The 20,567-nt window shown below is 39.8% G+C and overlaps 1 protein-coding gene across 3 annotated transcripts in view; it reads left to right on the plus strand.

Moving 5' to 3' along the window:
• The window catches only part of GALNT7 (polypeptide N-acetylgalactosaminyltransferase 7), a 136,593-nt gene that overhangs the window by 99,944 nt on the left and 16,082 nt on the right, over positions 1–20,567 (plus strand). Inside the window, exons 3-9 of one of the 3 annotated variants that reach the window (XM_080797181.1) lie at positions 7,051–7,217; positions 11,417–11,547; positions 11,798–11,877; positions 13,902–14,084; positions 14,226–14,408; positions 17,314–17,431; positions 19,161–19,283. In XM_080797181.1, coding sequence (XP_080653307.1) covers positions 7,051–7,217; positions 11,417–11,547; positions 11,798–11,877; positions 13,902–14,084; positions 14,226–14,408; positions 17,314–17,431; positions 19,161–19,283 — 985 coding nt within the window. The remainder of the gene's footprint in view (positions 1–7,050; positions 7,218–11,416; positions 11,548–11,797; positions 11,878–13,901; positions 14,085–14,225; positions 14,409–17,313; positions 17,432–19,160; positions 19,284–20,567) is intronic. The other 2 variants (XM_080797180.1, XM_080797179.1) reach the window with 2 other exon arrangements.

Here is a 20,567-nt window from a genome sequence, read left to right on the forward strand (position 1 = left end):
AAATTTTATATTCTACATTACTAATTTATTCAGCCATTGGGTGTCAGCACTGTTTCATGTAAATCATAAGTAATTTTCTACTTTTATCATGGGAATGAGCAAAAAATGTTTTAGATAGAGATAGGAAAGATCCCTAATTTATTTAAAAATAAAAGTAGATAATTTTAAAAAGTGTTCCCCAAATTGAGGGTTTGTTTCCCATGCCTAAAAAGCTTGTGCATGCATGTGTGAACACACATACATACACACTACCATAGATCAATGATAGTCTATATGGATTGCAGGGGTTGGCAGCCTAAGAATGTTGTTTTTCATACTCTGCTGAATTAGATATTATTTACTGATAAAGTCTAAGTACAACAAGACCATATATCAAGTTACAGATCTTAAAAACATAACTGGTACAGAGAATACAAGTGAATTATACATAGGTATTTCACTTTTGGTTTTGAAATCTACTTTTTTAAGTTATAGAATAACAACCATGAGAATTTTTATTCCCATCCTTTCTTCTGATCCCCAGGACCTGGTCCACATTGCCACTATGATCATACTTTGTTAAATGACTTTAAGAATAACTGTAGCTTTAAGCATTGCAAACCCGTAATCTGAATGTGAATATTTGTGACTTTGATTTGTCCTTGATGTTAGAGGATTTATAAACTGTCTTGGAAACTGAAGCTCCAGAGAGAAGAAATTAGTCAAAAATCTATAAAATGTCAATATGAATAAAACTAACTAATTGTTAGCTAATGGATTTATCATAGTTTTTCTCTGTTTCAATAAGTCTATAACAAAACCCACCCCTTTAAATGTAGCATTCTTGGTTCAGCTGACCTTGCTTCTCATTCGAAATTATAAACTCTACACCAGTAAAGTGAGGGGAATGATGCAAAATAGGGGGTTTTACCTCAATACCTTGGGTGCTTCTTTCAATACTAAGGCTTATGTAGATTATGAGCTCTATTTCCATATGCTCCAGACAATGGACTTACCTCACAATGGGAAGTCAGAGAAGCTGCCCAAGAGCTAAACTTTCTCGTGAACCTGCATTCAGGCTGATGGTGGCCAATGAAAGCTAGTAATTAAAGGGAACCCAATCTGCATTGGCGTAAAGGTCTCCTTTGGGCTAGTGTCCAGTCAGCCTGAAGTTCATATTCCGTCTCTGGGCTGTTTCTTCTCCACAGTGTCTCATCTCTTCCTTTCCTTTCTTCTGTCGCATCCAGGTGATAGGACAGTCTTGCATTCTTGAGGTGTTGTGGGCAGCTCTGGACTGTTTACCCTCGGTCTCTGCTGCCTCCTCCTGTCTTCCCAGGTGTATTGACCTCTTTTCATTTGCTGCTGAAGGAAGCCCTGCTGTAGTAACTTCTGGTCAGTTCTCTCCTGCTGTCCTTGGGACGGATGGCCCCTTCCCCACCTGCCCCACTCCAGGGACTCATCTCCATTTTGGCTTTCACTGGCACTGTGGATCCTCTGAACCCTGAGGGCCAGTCCCTGGCTTAAGCCTTCTACCCTCTAGCTCTGCTACATATCATCTTACCCTTCCCATGGTGACTCTTGGCAGGGCCCTAGATCTTAACACTTGGCTGCCTTCTGTGCTCCCACTGGAAGCATGTGGAAATACCAAGCTCTCCGGTTCCATCCTAGAGCCAAGGGAGACTGCAAAGAAGAGGTGGGAAAGGGGATTGTGTTTAACCCTCTCTGCCTTAGTACACCTCAACATTATTTCTGTTCTGTGCTACAGCCGTGCTGGGCGATCTCCTGCTCAGGTTCAGAAATGGAGGCCAAACACACGTCCTTTCGTCCATCTGCTTTCATTCCCATCTTGTTCCCTCCAGATTTTCTATCCCTTGCCACTAGAAATGCTTTTCCTTCCCCTTTCTGTGGAAGAGGAATGTCCCCTCTTCCACAAGCCAGATGGACTTGTTCTTGAGGGTACCTCAAAATAGAAGGGTTGTAGAGGGGAGGGTGGACATTACTGAGAAAAGAGAATGCATCAAGAGGTCCTCCAAAAATATCCCCAGAGCAACTGAATAAATATTTATGGAGCAGATATTTTGTGTTAGATTATGGTGAGCAAAATAGATGAGACTCCTGTCCTTAATGAGCATACAGCCTTGAGCATTTTATAGGAAAGATGCCTACGCAAAGGCACAGAGGTATATGCATAAGAATGATCATTGTAACATTATTTTTAGAGTCAACTGAAATGTCCATCAATAAGGAAATGGTTAAGTAAATTATGGGCCAGCCATACTGTGGAATATTATGCAGTAGTTAAAAAGAGTTAGATAATAAGATAAATCTGTACATAATCACATGAAAGAAAAATTTATACCTACTTATCTGAATATATGTTGTGTGTGTGTATGTGTATATATACATATATACATACACATTTATACGTCTGTGTGAGTATAAGAAAATTTCAAAAATACACAGCCAGGGGTGCCTGGGTGGCTCAGTGGGTTAAAGCCTCTATCTTGGGCTCAGGTCATAATCCCAGGATCCTGGGATCAAGCCCAGCATCAGGCTCTCTGCTCAGTGGGGAGCCTGCTTCCTCCTCTCTCTCTCTCTCTCTCTCTCTCTCTGCCTGCCTCTCTGCCTACTTGTGATCTCTGTCAAATAAATACATAAAATCTTTAAAAAAAAATACACAGCCAGCTATTAGCAATGATTTCCCCTAAGAGGTGAGATTTGACATAGATAGGGAGAGGTAAAGGAGGGAACTTTCACCTTCATACACTTCTGTATTGTACAGTTTGTATATTGCTTTGGTCATTTTTGAGACAAACAGGAAAAATATACACCGGGAGTTGTTAACTGTCACACAATCTAAACATCTTTGGAGTTATTTCTAAACTGTATGTAGGCAAGAGGGGATGAAAAGATGAGACAACACACTCTATTCCAGCTCTCTTGTCCCCTGTCCTGTGGAGGAAGGCAAGGTGGCGTGTCCAGACCTTTAAACTGTCTCTACGTGCAGCGCTCCCCAGGACAGTGATGGTGTCCCTCAACATACACTGTCTCCTGACTTCACTCTACCTCTCCCTGCTCCCCTTCAGTCCCTCTGTGTTTTCAGCTCCTTTCTCTTCCATTCAAAGTCCCTGTCTGCTCGTTTCCCCAAGTTGTCATCCGTTTTTAAAGATTTTATTTATTTGTTTTAGAGAGAGAACAGCGTGAGCAGGGGGAGGGGCAGAGGGAGAGAGAGAGAGAATCTGAAGCTGATTCTGCACAGAGCACAGGGGCCGACCTGGGGCTCAGTCCCATGACCCTGAGATCCCCACACAGCCGAAATCAAGGAAGTCAGATACTTAACTGACTGCAACACCCTGGTATCCCCCAAGTTGTCATCTTCTGCCTTAAGAAATCAGCAAGTCCCAAATGTCCTATCATGTCTTAAATATTTTCACCAACTCTGGTGTCTGTTATTAATCAAAACTGCTGTCTGTGCTCTCCGGTTCTGTTGCTTTAAACTCAGTGGTTCTACTCAGAGAAAGAAAAAGCTTGCCTGAACTTACATCAGGGTTAGAGTTTGTTTGGGGGACTATTATCCCTACCCATTTAAAATTAAACCTGTGGGGCGCCTGAGTGGCTCAATCAGTTAAGTGTCTGCCTTAGGCTCAGGTCATGATCCTGGGGTCCTGGGATCGAGCCCCCCATCAGGCTCCCTGCTTTTCCCTCTCCCTCTGCTCCTCCCCCCTGCTTGTGCACTCGCGCACACTCTTTCTCTCTCTCTGTCAAATAAATAAAATCTTTTTTTAAAAATTAAATTAAATTAAACCTATGTGCCCAGATTGGTTTCTCTCCAGAAACGCTCATCACATCTTTCAAGATATGCATTCTTCCACTACTGTATTTTTTAACTCGTTCTGAAAGAGCATTTGCCCATCTCAACTTTGGGTTACACTAGAAAGCCCTCTTGGGTTTAATCTGTTGCTAGATGCTGCCACACCGCACTACTTCCCCATTTCTGGGGCCATCTCCTCGCTGCAAAGGGGAGGGAAAATAGTTCCCATCACATAACAGTATGCTCCATGGGTGCCTTGTATGGAGATGATACTCGCTTTCTTCAATTCTTAGATCTTAGGTCAGTTTTTAGCCATTCATACACAGGTGTAGCTAGTATTTTTTTTTTTCATTTGTTTTATGCTTAACAAGATTTCTTATAAATTCAAGATAGTCTAGGTTTATTTCCTGTCTTCATTACTTACTAGCTGTATGATCTTAGATAAATCATTTCTCTCTGAGTCTCAGTCCCCTCGTCTGTAAAATGGAGACATTTATAGTACTAACCTCAGAGTGGTATTGGGAGATTAAATAAGTTAATAAAAGTAAAGCATGTAGAACAGTTCCAGGCATATAATAAGTTGATATTTGTTATACTGCAAATGCCCTTCTTTGTAACTTTTCCTCTTTAACTTATGTTTATCTTTCATATTTTAATTAACTAATGATACAGATCTTCCAAGTTCTTTTTTTTTTTTTTTAAGATTTTATTTATTCATTTGACAGAGAGAGACACAGTGAGAGAGGAAACACAGCAAGGGAAGTGGGAGAGGAAGAAGCAGGTTCCCTGCTGAGCAGGGAGTGCGATGATGTGGGGCTCTATCCTGGGACCCTGGGATCATGACCTGAACCAGAGGCAGACGCTCCAGAACTGAGCCACCCAGGCTCCCCGCTCTTCCAAGTTCTTATAGTATCTGTATCATATGCACATGATTCATTCTTGTGCTTTTATCTTTCCTCCTTACTCTCTCCCCACTTTTTGAGGATCAGTACTTTTTTTTTTTTTTTTTAAATCATCTTTCTGGTCTCACCCTCAAATCACTGACTGTAGGAGCCCTCACTGACTATATGTCTTGACGCTAGGTGAGGTCCATCTGTCATATATACCCTGGTTTTTGCACCAACATGCTCAGGGAAAATACAGATATTTGTTTTGCGTCTTGATTCCCCTGTAGGACCATGGCTTCGGAAGGGCAGAAAGCATGTCGAACCCCCTCAATGGCATAGCCCTAGGGCCTCGCTTAGAGAGCATGGGCATAATAGGTAATTAATATTTACAAGTATTTACAAGTATTAATATTAATACTTGTTTAATGAGAAAATGCAGATGTAGGAAATGGGACTTAAATGGATTACCAGACTCAGTCTGCATTTCTACAGAAACCCTCTAAAAACATAGATAATTTAGAACAATTTTGAAAGGAAAATAAACACCTAAGAAAAGGCTGTTTCCATCTGTATTGGGTCAGGCCCCATTTTAAATAACAGTTACTATTCTAAATGCTGGGATAGGTTATCAAGCTGATAATGTTAATTATTGCTCTCATGGTTTTAAATTTAATCTTGGAAACAAGCTTATTTACTTCAAGAAAAGCTTTGGGGTTAAAAAACAAAAATAAATGTGCATGAATATATACACATGTATGTATATATCTGTATAATATATAGATATTTTGTGAAACTCATTGAATCTTCCCTTGCTCCTTGAGTATTTATCAGGCCCTGGTTGGACTCTCCTTTCAATTAGAAAAAGGCTTTTGGGAACTTTATTCCTACTACAGTTGTTTCAAATAATTTTGTGTAGACACATGAAAAAATATTTCACATCAGTGTCATTGGGGAAATACAAATCAAAACCACAATGAGATACCACCTTACGTCAGGATGGCTAAAATTAAAAGACAGGAAACAGGTGTTGGTGAGAATGTGGAGAAAGGGGAACCCTCTTACGCTGTTGGGGGGAATGCAAGCTGGTGCAGCCACTCTGGAAAACAGTATGGAGGTTTCTCAAGAAGTTAAAAATAAAGCTATCCTGTGACCCAGCAACTGCACTACTGGGTATTTACCCCAAAGATACAGATGTGATGAAAAGAAGGGGCACATGCACCCCAATGTTCATAGCAGCAATGTCCATAATAGCCAAACTGTGGAAGGAGCCGAGTTGTCCTTCAACAGATGGATGGATAATGAAGATGTAGTTCGTATAAACAGTGGTATACTACTCAGCCATCAGAAAGGATGAATACCCACCATTTGCATCAACATGGATGGAACTGAGGGTATTATGCTAAGTGAAATAGGTCAATCAAAGAAAGATAATTATTATATGGTTTCACTGATCTGTGGAATATAAGAAATAGCACAGAGGATCATAGGGGAAGGGAGGAAAAACTGAATGGGAAGAAATCAGAAGGGAGACAAACCATGAGAGACTCTTGACTCTGGGAAACAAACTGAGGGTTGCAGAAAGGGAGGTGGGTGGGAGGATGTGGTAACCGGGTGATGGGCACTAAGGAGGGCACGTGATGAGGTGAGCACTGGGTGTTACATGCAACTAATGAATCGTTGAGCACTATATCAGAAACTAATAGGTACTACATGTTCACTAATTGAATTTAAATTAAAAAAATAAAAATAAAACAATAAAATGGCTAAATATCCTTTAGCTAATCTAATAACTAAACCTTACTAGAACCTTTAAAATTCATTCAACAGTAATTTTTTTTAATGTCTGCTATTCTGCTATATGCCACAAGTCAGCCTATTTAATGGGTTTTGTTGTTTTTGTTATTTTTTTCTGAATATTTTAACTGTATTAGAATGGTACAGCTTTCAAACACAGCTACCTAGTGGTTTATACACGGCAAGTGAAACAAATCCTTTGCACTAGAAACTCAAGTTTTAAAAAGGAAAATAAACTGAGATCTAAGTCATGGAAAAAAACAACCCAGCCCTGATAGCTGTAAATAATATCTGAAGCATCCCCAGCTGGGAAGCACATACCCAGAAATTAATTCTCTTTATCCACACAGCAAGTGCCAGTTGATTAGGAAGGAGCTCTGTCGATGAGTCCCTGCATCTCATAGCATCTTCTCTCTTCTGTTTTGTGCTTCTGTTAAGACACAAAAGGTTGTGTCTCATCCACTTAGGTCGGTTAAGTCAATGATATTTAATCCAATCAGAAAACATAATCATAGTAAGTGTGGAACCCCGCGTTATACATTTCCTCTAAATAAACACGGTGAAATTTTCCTTTTGCAGGTGCAAGTATTGGCATTATGATGAAAACCTGCTCACTTCCAGTGTTGTCATTGTCTTCCATAACGAAGGATGGTCAACCCTCATGAGAACTGTCCACAGTGTAATTAAAAGGACTCCAAGGAAATATTTAGCAGAAATTGTGTTAATTGATGATTTCAGTAATAAAGGTAATGGCTATAGAAAATTGACATTTTGTCTATGAAATAAGTTAATTAGGAACAATTACAAAATGTAATTTTAAAATTAATTAGCCTTTAAAAATTAATAATTAGCATCCCTTGATAGCATCTGTTACCAGCAAGTTGGCCATGTGCCAAGCATTGTGTATGGATTATTTTGTTTAATCCTGACAATAATCCTTGAGGCGGAAGTTGTTATCATCTTTATTTTACACATGAGGCTCAGAGATGTTAAGTAACTTGCCAAACACCACAGAGATAGTAGTTAACAGATGCATCCAAATCTATAGGCTCATAAATCTGTGTGTTTAGGTGCCATCTTACATGTTACCAATTTTCCGGGCCTTGGATTTTATAAAAATTTGGTTTTGGAGATGATTTACTGAAAGATCAAAAAAGTGTAAGTGTGTGTATATTGCAATGCCACCTGATGCTCCATCCGTGGTCGTCAGAGTGAGACCCACGTACCTGTTTAATAGCCTGTATTTTGCACTTGAATAGTGATGCAAATATGGAATTTGACCAGAAACTGTGGGCCATTGTTATTTATAATACAAAGTAGCTACTGGAGCTTATTTTGTCCTATATTTGATGTAGTACATTGACTAAAAGGAAATTGTATTTTATTTTTTATTCTTTTTAAGGAGTCAGCTCTTATCATTAGGGAGATATTACGTAGTCTTGGTTCAACTTGGCAAGACAGAGATTGAGCGGTGGTTTTCCAGATAAGTGGGTTTTTTAAATTAACATTTTTTTTTTAAAGTAGATCCATTATTGTAAGCTGAATGTATCTTCTTAATGGCACAAGTATGAGAAGATAGATAATGCTATAGTTCACACCCCAAATCAGCATGCTAAGTAAAAAATGTAATTGTGCTGCAGAAACCCAGATCTGGATATTTACTTACTCCTCTTCGCCTGTCATAAAACTGAGTTGAATTCTTTGAAAATTGACCGAAGAGCTCAGGCTACTCGATAACAGCAGGATATTTGCTTTTCGGCAAATAAGTTTTGCAGAGAATTTTTGTGTACAAGTAGTGATACCACTGAATGTATTCAGCACAGACAGAACATGGGTAGCATGAAAATACCATTCAGAACAGCTTTACAAAAAAGCTTTCTCCAAAACTTAATTTGTAACTCTTGCAGTCTAGATAAACCTCTGCTGTTTTGGCAAGGACATGACCAGAATCTTGATCTTGTATACATGCGTTAGCACAGAGAAGAAAAAGAAATATGGCCAATTTCCTTTCCCCGTCATTTTTGTACAACTAATCACTTTTTTCAACTAATCACTTTTAATTACACTAAAGAATGTAAACTTTAAACTTCTTAGTCCTATCAAATGCCCTTTCACTTAGACATCTTATCTTGGTTGCAATTTTCTATGATAGGAGTGTTTTCATTAAGGAGCACATTCGTTGAGACGCATTCCTGTCTCAAGCTAAATATTTGAAAATAGGTTTTAAAGTAATCCTGTTGGTACCGACAATATTTTAGATTTAGGAAAATCTACATCTACAAAAATAACTGAGAAATCTCATGTATGTGATTATGCTGTTTTTAAGAAGCCCTATGTTATTAATACAAGTAGAAGCTTAGCATATCCTTAAAAAAAAGTGAAGAAATGCTAAAATATGTTTCCCATCCTAAAATAGCTGCTTGGCTTCAGAAAAGGAGCACAAAATTTTAGACTTCAGGTTTTTTGTCCATTTTACGCTAGTATTTTGGTGATCAGTGTTTCTGTTGTTACAAACCTCTAATATTCAGTCTCTTATAACACATTTTAACAGCAATCAAGTGCAGAGCCCACTTCACTTACAGAGTACAGTGAAGGCTGCTCGTACTATCTGGGTTTCTGGAAAATACAGTGTCCTCTCTAAACAAGGTGTGGGACCTTTAAATAGAGCACGTTCCTGCATGTGTGTATGTCAGGCAGCTTGAGGCTAAGTGAGGCTGAGGCCAAATGGGGCTCCACACTCTCAGTGGCTTGTAACCACAAAGGCTGTATCATTCCCTGGCTCCTACTGCGTGTTTTCTGTGGGTCAGCCCAGCTCTGCCCCACATCACCATTGCATGGCACCCTGATCTCAGACATTTCCTGCCTTGTGCAGGGAGAAGCTAATGGTGAAGCACTAGTGGGCTTTTAGCCCTTGTGCTCACAAGTGCCTCACGTCATTTTTGTCCCCATCTCACGGACCGTGGCGAGGTACATGGTCTGGCCTGCCCTCAGTGGGTTGGAAAGAAAAAATAATCCCCAATTGTGAGCATTCTTAGAATCTACCACAGTGCGGATCCCAAAGAAGCCAGAAGTCATTTGATTGACCAACTGATCTGTTGGATCACCTGAACTAAGAATCTACTATTGGAAAATAAGCTATCAGCTCATTTCTGGCCATAGCAGTTTATTTTAGATTTATGCAGATTGCATAGCCCAAAGAACACCAAAATGCAATTCAGAAAGACTTTTTAAAAAGTAATTTAGGATTGGGGCACCTGCGTGGCTCAGTCAGTTGAGCGTCCAACTCATGATTTCAGCTGTGATGGGGATCTCAGGATTGTGAGATCAAGCCCCGTGCCAGGCTCCCCATCAGTGGGGAGTCTGCTTGAGATTCTCTCTCCTCCTCTCCCTCTGCCCCTCCCCCTGTTCTCTCTTTCTCTCAAATAAATAAATAAAATCTTTTAAAAAAGTAATTTAGGATTGTTACTGAGCTGAAAAAAAATCAAAAGGTAAGATTTAAAAACAAAACAAAAAAAATCACTTAAATTGAAGGGAAAAGTACCTAGATTTCTCTGGGGAAAAAAATATAATTCAGCATGAGAATTTTATTTGTAATACTCATTAAAACTGGATGCCAAAATAGAAAAAGGTGGATTTTTTTTTCTTCTCAATTCTAAATACCTGTACATAGATGTATTTCTAATTATAAGCTCCCTAAAAATGAGTCAAGTATTAAGTGTATAGCCTGATTTGACCACTTAAGCACCAGCACAATCGAGCCAATGGGACACCTGGATGGCTCAGTCAGTTTAGCTTCCAACTCTTGGTTTTGGCTCAGGAATGATCTTGGGGTCCTGAGATAGAGCCCCACATTGGGCTCTGTACTCAGGGCGGAGTCTGCTTAAGTTTCTCTCCCTCCTTCCGTATGCTGTCCCTTCCCCCTTGCACATGCTCTGTCTCACTCAGTCACTCTCAAATAAGTAAACAAATCTTTAAAAAAAAATAAATAAAGCTTTTGTTGTTGTTGTTTATGTATTCATGGTCCAAAATTTTAAACAACTTAAAAATATTTTTTGTGTCCCCAAGAAACATCTTTAGAGATCCAAGAGCTAGTTGTGGCTATGATGGGTCAATTTCAAGGGCTCATAGTGACACAAATAAAAACTACTCTCTAGCACCTGGAAAACCAAGGTGGAAATTTTGGCAAATGTGTCTTGTTTTTCTAACAGTTTCCTCCACCAGATTGCAAATAAACACATGTATGTTTATTCGTTAAATATTACATTTAAATATTCACTTATATATTAAATAATATATATTAAAAAATATATATTTTTATATGTATATACATATGTATATGTATATATATACATAATACATACATACATACATACCCTTGTTGATACCCAAAATAAAGAGAAAATTGTACTCTTTGATTATTATTTGCTAACTTGATCGGAACTATATAACACCAAGACTGCAACCTTGAACGCTGATCACAGCGGGAGGAAGATGGCCAAGAAACAAATGTTAACCTATACCTTGTATAGACGCCAGTAAAGTCACATAATGTTACGTATAGTCAGTGTATCTTCAGAAATCTGGAGACTTTTCTTCTGCTGAAACAAACAAAATGTTTGCCTTAAAGCTTTTAGATATGACATTACGTATGTGAATTTTTTATAAAAACGGTTTCCATGTCAGCTAGCCTAGTCATCATATATTTAATGTTTGGAGAGATCTTTGATAACTCTCAGGCTAAACAGTTCTCTGTAGGCGTATTAAGCTCAAATATTAACTCAAATAATGCACACTACCTGAGTTTCCCACAAACGTTCAGTCTATTTCAAATCGACTGCCCAAAGGACCTGTTGCCCATTCCTGTTCCTTGAAAAAAAATAATAGTCTGACTGGTTTATAGACATCAATATAATTTGTAATGTTGATTGAATTTTTTTATTCATAGAACACTTAAAAGGAAAACTAGATGACTATATTAAGCTGTGGAATGGCTTAGTGAAGGTATTTCGAAATGAGAGAAGAGAAGGTTTGATTCAAGCACGAAGTATTGGCGCCCAGAAGGCCAAACTTGGACAGGTAGGAAATGTCAGATATTTGCCATGTCAGCATCTTGGATTTGCTAACTAAACGATCATATATGTTTTGAAGTACCCTTCAGATTTTTTTTTTTTAATTGAAATGAAAATGCTGGCTAGATTAAACAGATAACTCGTATATCAGAATGGACTCTCATGCTGATTTATATTAGCATCTAATTTTAAATTGTGTGTGATACACGATGTGCCCAATATGAGGAATGTTCTTTCACCTGCCTCTTTTCTTTAAGGTTTTGATATACCTCGATGCCCACTGCGAGGTGGCCGTTAACTGGTATGCACCACTGGTAGCTCCCATTTCCAAGGACAGGTAACATTACCTTGCTTTGTTTTCTTTCCTGGGGGAACAGTAAACCTTGTCATAGAAAGACAAATCACCTTCTCATTCTTCTGATTCCAGTTCCCCTCAGTGCCTCAAGCATTGAGGAGGAGCATAAGTGCTCCTTCAGCTCGTCTGGGGGGGCGGGGTGGGGGGCCCGCCCAGCCTTGAGGGTGACTCAGACGCAGTCAGGCATTTGGGATGAAAAGCCAAGGGGGTCTCACTCAAGAATGGTCTTGTGGTCAGGTTATTGAACAGACATTCTCTAGCTCCAGCTTTCTCAAAGAGTAACATTAATTGCTCCCTCTACCCTGTGGTAACGGTTCTAAAGCCTGAAGGCGCACGCTCTGAAATTACACCTATTGGTTTTTTATGCCCTTTTGAATTATTACTTCAGACCAGCTGTGACACATGTCAAGGCTTCGGGTTCCTATGGAAACTCTAAAGTTTAGAAATCGACAGCTACTCCATGGAAATGTGTCAGTCGCCATTACATTTACAGAAATGTCTGAACAATGGAAGGCAGCATCAGTCTCCTAGTTCCAGAAGCCTTTCCTGCTTTTAGTCCAGAATTATGACTATTTCAGAATCGAGGAGGGAAAAAAAAAACATGTCCCTGTGGTGAATAATATGAGTCAAAGGGCGAACTTTAGGGGATTTAAGCATCAGAGGGTTTGGTGTGAAGGCCAATCATAAACATTTTTCACACGCTGTTTTAATCCTCACGGCAGCCCCGCAAGGTAGATATTATTAGCTCCATGGTACTGAAGAGGATATTGAAGCCTAGAGAAATTAATTGATTTGCCCTGATTCAAGCAGCTAATAAACTATCAAACTGAGATCTCTCTAGGACACTTTACACTATTTATTTAGAAATCTGAGAATCATGAGAAGTGAAGAAAGATAACATACCTTCCCCTCTCCAGGTGAAAACTGGCAGTCTCCAGGCACGGTGAGGAAGTGGTTTTCTGCAGGGTCCGCAGCAATCCCACATCTACCCCACAGTGACCCCCGCCCCCACTGTCCCCTGGGAATCCACCCTCCGCAGAGAATAAAGCAGCTGGCTCAAATCCAGTCCCCCCGCATCAGAATTCTAAGCCCTGGAGGTTTTTCTCTTCTCTTTGGCTTCTAAGCCTCTAAAAAGCACCTTAACATGGTTAGGAAAAGCTGCAGTATCTATTTCAGGAAATGCATTTTAAAATCCTGTCCGACAAAGATGACCATTAAAACAAGCTGGGTGCAAAATTATCTTTGCAGACTCGATCCTACACCTAACTGGTCGTATAGGACTAGCATTTTGTGAAGCCCAAATACAAGGTATTTTTTGCTTTGCGTTCTCAGGCCACTACTTAAGTTCTTCAGCAGGTTTTGAGTGATTGTTTTTCTCTCTTTTTAAAAAAAAGCAGGAATACAATACTGTACTTTTTTTTTTTTTTTTTTGCTATGACAGCTGTTTATTGCAATTAAAGGAACAGGAAAAGATCCTGATGCACTAAAGAAACAGAAACAGATTTTCATAATAACTTTTTCCAAAGGAGTACAGAGAGTTGGGAGAACCGCTGAGTATGTAGCTGGTATTATTTCTATGCACACACACACTCACACACACATTCACGCTCATTCACATTTATATTCCTATTCATTTTTATTTAATGGAGGAATAAGGAGGAAAAATAACAGGCAGGAAAATCTTGTAAATAATGTAAAAATTACCAAGAGAAAATTGCCTATAGGACGAAAGTAAAAATGAGAAAGCGCTATCAAGTTCAAAGACATGGCTCTTTGTCCCTGACATTTGTCTGTAAGCCAAGGGAACAGTCTGCTGCGTCTTTCCCTCACAAAAAAGGGCTCCTTGACTTTTAAAGACATTCATTCAATTTCCCATTAGGTATTAAAGTCTTCTAATGCAAAAAAAAAAAAAAAATCAATAATAAAAAGAGACAATATAGCTAGGCATGCTAAACTAGTCAGTTTTGGGTTCTTAAATGCTTTTTCATTTTCTGTAAATGTTTCAGAACTACATGTACTGTGCCTCTAATAGATTACATAGATGGGAATGATTATTCCATTGAACCACAGCAAGGTGGGGATGAAGATGGTTTTGCCAGAGGGGCCTGGGACTGGAGTTTACTATGGAAACGTATCCCTCTAAGCCACAAGGAAAAGGCCAAAAGAAAACATAAAACTGAACCTTATCGGTAAAGATTGCTACTTTATTTTCTTATGTGGAATGTCTATCTAAGTACTTTTTTTTTTCCTTCCCCATGTGCTTGTATAAATATGTGGGTCCATACATACCCTTGCATTTCATCTTTGCTGCCATCATCAACACAATACAGAACCATTTGCACTGTGCCGATTATAGATGTCATAAATGGCAACACATATGAAATTGTACCCCAAGGGGGTGGTGACGAAGATGGGTATGCCCGAGGAGCATGGGATTGGAGTATGCTCTGGAAACGGGTGCCTCTGACCCCTCGAGAGAAGAGAATGAGAAAGACAAAAACTGAACCATATCGGTAATCACTAAATCACTTACATGTTTTTCTTTTCTCCAGTTGCTGCTAACATATTAACCTCTTGCCAAGCTAAAAAATGTGTTATTAGAACTGTAGTTGCTATCGCAGATTCTGTAAGAATTCTTTTCCCTAAATGCAAGCTTCATTTTGCGGGGGGAGGGGATCTAGGGGTGGGGTTATATGGCATTCGTTTCAAATAGAAGTGGAAAAAATCTTTGCCCTCCCGTCCTAGTAGAGTAGACATCAAATTGTATTCTTTTGGCCATAATTTCATTCTGTAAATTTAAAATGCATAAATCATTTCCAGTCCAAGTTTTATGTCCACTTTGATCCCTTGGCCGTAGTGTTAACAATGAAAGGCAAATAGGAGAGAATTCTCGTCTTTTTCTTCTTTTTGTTTTGTATGCTAACTCATAAATAATACTTTTGTACCGGGTTAGGTCTGGTGCGTAGAAATACATGACTTTGGAAAGTATTACATAGAACCCTTTATTACTTCCTTCTCAGAAGAACATTTGATTAAAAGGAAACTTCATTCCAAAGTCAGCTTTTGTCCCTTCTTATGGGACAAATAGAACAGTTTATCCTACCCTATTCTTTTGGTTGTTTAGCTGAAACATTCACTGCCTTTCAAGAGTGACTCCAAATGAAACTTTTTTGTCTTATGTTAGTATAGCTTCTAAATGTGTCTAATTTTTTCAGATCTTATGGTTCTGCTTTTGGTCTCTCTCTCCTTGTTACACTACTGATAATGTTAGAACCCTGTTTTGGGAAGTTGCTTCCAATGTCACGCAAATGCTAGCAGGATCTGGGTGGGCCGTGATATTCAAATACTGAGATGGCAAACATAAGGAAATTATAGAATTTTAAGCTTTGATGCTTTCCAAATTTCCCTTTGAAGTTCTTTTTTTGAAACAGTCCAGGAATGTACTGCTTACCTACTTGATTCGACAAGAACTTCTTGGTGTACAAAATAAAGGGTAATGATTATATTTATATTTCTTCCAATTCCATGGGCTTGGCTAGTAAAGGAATTTTTTAAAGCAGGCTAGAAAAATTCATGGGGGGTCCCTTTAAATAACTCACCGGTTTTCATGTTAAGATGAATCTTAAAATACACACTGAGATAAACAGGAATACATTGAAATATTTTATTTTTATTTATTTTTTTGAGAGAGAGAGACAGTGAGAGAGAGCATGAGCGAGGAGAAGGTCAGAGGGAGAAGCAGACTCCCCATGGAGTTGGGAGCCCAATGTGGGACTCGATCCTAGAACTACCAGGATCATGACCTGAGCTGAAGGCAGTCGCTTAACCAACTGAGCCATCCAGGCGCCCTGTAAACAGGAATACATTTAAAGATCAAAAAGGCATGGTTACAATGGAGTAATTTTAAATGAATTAAATAAATTTGCCATGAAAATAACCAAGAATGTAATAGCTCTGCTTACCAAGTCAGGCAGCATACCTTAAGAGAATGGCTTCGCATGATGTGATTTCCTTTAATATTGAAAGTATTACTTGATTTATTATTTATCCTCTCAACAAATATTTAATGAATGCTTATTGTGTGCTAGGCATTGTTTCCTGGGGGTAAATTTTTCAAAGATATGTTCTCTCGTGGCACTTAAAATATAAGGGGTGAGACAGAAATGAAACAGATCAGTACACGAATAACTCTGGAATAGCAACCACCAAAAGCGGCACAAAGACAAACCACAGGGTGCGTGGAGCTTAGCGGGGAGAGACCCTAATCCAGTTGGGAGGAGCCCGAAAGGCCAGGAGTCAGTCCTGTGGACAGGGAGGAAGAACTTTTCAGGGGAGCGAACAGTCGAGGTGAAACCCTGAGAGGGAGGAGCGTTTGTCGCGTTGGAGGTGTGAGCAGAGCAGTGAAGAACTCTGGCGGAGGAAGCCTGCGGAGCGTGGAGAGCGGGGACAGAGGCTGGCATCCCCGGGCCCACACTGAGTCTGCGCTGCCTGCCCTGAGATTCGATGTGGATGAGGGCAGAATAGAAGAAGAGACAGTCAGGGGTGTCACCATAGCAGTGCAAGTGATGGGAGCTTAGTCTGGAATGGAAGCATCAGGGACAGTATCCAGATACCTTTTCAAGGTGAAATCAGTAGGAATTAGTGACAAATTGAATGTTAGGTGTGGTGATGAAGAAGGTTCTGAGAGGGAGGAGTCTACTTAGGAATCAAGATGCATTAATCATTAATTGTGGGGGAACAGGATGAAAATTTCTTCCTCTAGAGATGTGAGTGGCTTGTCCCCAGAAAGGACCCAATTCAAGATTCCATTCAGGAAGCCCCGCAGATTGCCCCTTTGCATTTCTACCTCCCGACACAGTAAATAGCTAATGTCTGATTCTCCTGTGTCGTTTCCGTGCTACATTTGCAAACTCTGAATGAACTGTGACTGTTCAGCCATGATTTACACCCTTATTTGGCATGCCCCTGAGCTATAAAATTAAAAAATGACAGACTACTTCCATGGTCTATGGTTTCGCTCATCCTAGAATGACTCATAAATCATTGTAGGAGCAGTTAGCAGACCATGGCTATATGGCTCAGTATTTTTAGGAGTGAAAAAGAAAATTCTATCTTAACGAACTCTCAAGGCTTAATTTTCAAACCAACAAGGGAACTAAGGCGCCCTCTCCTGGCAGAATGGTGCAATGCTCTACTTCATAATGAACTGCAAATTGGATTTCAGATAGAAATCAGAGTAAATTCAATAAAGAATTGTAAACAGATTGTTTTGTGAAGGCTTTGTAATTTCTTGATGTTTGGCCATCGGTGTTGTCTCTTCTGTGCATTATTTAGATTGTGTTCCAAACAGACTTGTCTGTTGGTGAAGGGGTACTGGGGGTTTATCTTTAATAGTTACTGCAGTGTTTCTTCCCTTAGGTCCCCTGCCATGGCTGGTGGATTATTTGCCATTGAACGAGAGTTCTTCTTTGAACTGGGTCTGTATGATCCAGGCCTCCAGATCTGGGGTGGTGAAAACTTTGAGATCTCATACAAGGTAACATTTCATTTAAACAAATGCAGTATTCTAAGTACTTACCGACTTTTGTGACTTTCAGATAAGGCTTGTTTCTTTGGGGGGAAAAACTGTTTAATGCATTTCTCTAAATTACAAAGAACAACTAACAAAAATGCGTGCCTTTGGGGAAAAAATAGGGCAAAATGCAAACTCCCGACTTCTTATATGTTTACATGGCTCATCTCAACACTGAAGCCAGCAAACTTCAAAAATGAAAGTTCCAGGGCACCTGGGTGGCTTGGTCAGTCAAGTGTCTGACTCTTAGTTTCGGCTCAGGTCACCATCTCGGGGTCCTGGGATTGAGCCCTGTGTCAGGATCTGCACTCAGTGGAGAATCTGCTTGAGGATTCTCTCTCCCTCTCCCTCTGTCCCTCCTCCTGCTTGCACACACATACTCTCTCTCCCTCTCTTTCTCTCAAATAAATAAATAAATCTTTTTTAAAAAAAGAAAGTACCTCCTCATCCCACTCCCCACGTTACCCCCCAGGCTTTCTGTGCCTTGAAGCCTTTTGTTATAAAAGCCCTTTAGGGAATCTGCATGTGTGGGGGCCACATTTGACCATCCACTGACACAGTTGCCCTTTATCACTGTAGGACCTGGTGATTCAGGACAGAAGCAGACCCCAGCCATGACTGTGCGTCCTCAGACTGACATTGGAGCTGCCTTCCTGCAGCACCCACCCTGTTGTTGAGGCAGTCCTTGGACAGTAATACCGTCCATGCTCCCACCCCGCCCTCCCACTGTCCACAAGAAAGAGAACTATATCACAGTCGGAGTTAAACAGATATTTGTCTCTTGTCTTAAATGTCCAGAGACGAAAGAAGAATAACTCAGTCCCTGCTCTCAAGGAAGTTAGAGTTCATAAGAAGAGATTAGAATTAAATTCATAATACAATAAGAAGGTAGATGGCATTCAGTTGGTGTGATTAAGAAACAGCATCATCCTGGAGGGAGGATTTGAGGAGACTAGAAAGGCATGATATCGATAGGCAGAGATAAAGGGAGGGGAAGGAGACCCCAGGGCAGGTAGACTGGGCTAGCAGGTACAAAGGTGGGAACAAGAAGAATGCATTCAGCAAACAGTGAGAGCACAGTTTAGCAGAATCTGATGGCCTGAGTAAGAAAGACATCCAAAAAGGGAAAGTGGACACATATGTTGGGATTGTATAGAGGAGGCACTCCGATGCTGAGCCAAGAGATTTTTACTGAATTTGATAAGCCGGGGCAACCTATTGAAGATATTAAGCAAGGGAATAACATGACCCAGAGCTGCCCTTCAGCTAGAATAATCTTACTATAAATAAGGATAGCATAGAGTTGAGAGAAGCAGGAAGTGAAGAAGCCAGTTTGGAGGTTATTATAATAATCACCCAGGTGGGAAATCCATTAGCCGTGGAAACGGCGAGTGATATCAGGAATGAAGAATCTGTGTGACTTTGCAAGGTTACACTGTGCGAAGGGTGTTTAAAGCTACAAGTACACAAGGGGCCCTGAGGAGTGGAATATTACTGCATTCCATTCCATACTACCTTGTTTGGTATCATAGGAGTTTGAAAAACACATTATTTTAGAATTCTGTTTCATCCATGAATTCCCCATGGACACTGTATCTAATTTAGATTTTACATTTACATTTATAAGACAAATTTTCAAGTATAATTTATTTTGATATTTGAAACAACTTCCACATGTGTTTTCCCCCGATAGATATGGCAGTGTGGCGGCAAATTGCTGTTCATCCCCTGCTCTCGCGTTGGACACATCTACCGTCTCGAGGGCTGGCAAGGGAATCCTCCACCCATTTATGTCGGCTCTTCTCCAACCCTGAAGGTGAGTCTTTGGATACCAGGAGAGTAGCCTGGGGAGCTCTGTACCACACGCCCCTCCACTGATAGCCCACATGTTGAAGTCATTTCAATGGCAGCTCACTGAGTGCGATAAATCTTTGAAGTAGTCAACGCCGGTTCTCCCTTCTAGCTTAAGCTGGACTTACTCATGAAACACCTTATCATTTTTGTTTTGTTTTGTTTTTATTTGAAGTAGAGTTGACATACAGTATTATAGGTGTTAGATTACAGGTGTACACAGGTATTCAACACGTATATACATTGGGAAGTGATCACAATAAATCTCGCTACCATCGTCACCATTGAAGCTGTTACAGCGTTATTAAATCTGGTCCCTATGCTGTACATTGCCTCCCCTTCCCCCGTGTCACCCATCTGCCCACTTTGCTTTGTTTGCTTGTTTGTTTGTTTTGTCTTTTAGATTCCACGTAGAAGTGAAATCATATGGTATTTGTCTTTCTCTGCCTTACTTATTTCACTTACTATAATACCAGCCATGTTTTCCATCTGGGTCCATTCATGTTCTAACAAATGGCAAGATTTCATTCTTTTTTATGACTGAGTAAAATTGCACTGTGTGTATATGTGTGTGTGTGTGTGTGTATGTGAGTGTGTATTTATCTATATATTCCACATCTTTATCGATCAGTGTTATCAATGGACACTTAAGTTGCTTCCAGAGCTTGGCTGTTGTAATTGTAAACTGTATTATAACTAATGCTGCAATGAACATAGGGGCACATATATCTTTTTGAATTAGTGTTTTTGTACTCTTTGGGTAAATACTCAGAAGTAGAATTCCTAGGTTGTAGGGTAGTTCTGTTTTTAATTTTTTGAGGAATCACCATACTGTTTTCCATAGTGGCCGCACCAATTTTCAAAAAGCAGCACACAAGGGTTCCCTTTTCCTCCTATCTTCACCAACGCTTATTTCTGGTTGTTTTGACAATAGCCGTCCTGACAGGTGTGAGGTGATATCTCCTTGTGGTTTTGATTTGTGTTTCACTGGTGATTAGTTAGGTTAAGTAGCTTTTCATGTGTCTGTTGGCTACGTGCCGGTCTTCTTTGGAGAAATGTCCATTCAGTTCATCTGTCCATTATTTGATTTTTTTTTTGCATTTTTATATTGAGTCATATGAGTTCTTTATCATTTTGGATATTAATTTCTGTCTGGTTGGATCATTTGCAAATATCCTCCCATTCAGAAGGATGCCTTTTTATTTTGTTGAAGGTTTCCTTCACTATACAAAAGCTTTTTAGTTTGATG

Source organism: Martes martes (assembly GCF_963455335.1).
Source record: "Martes martes genome assembly, chromosome: 2".
NCBI classification, from domain to species: Eukaryota; Metazoa; Chordata; class Mammalia; order Carnivora; family Mustelidae; genus Martes; species Martes martes.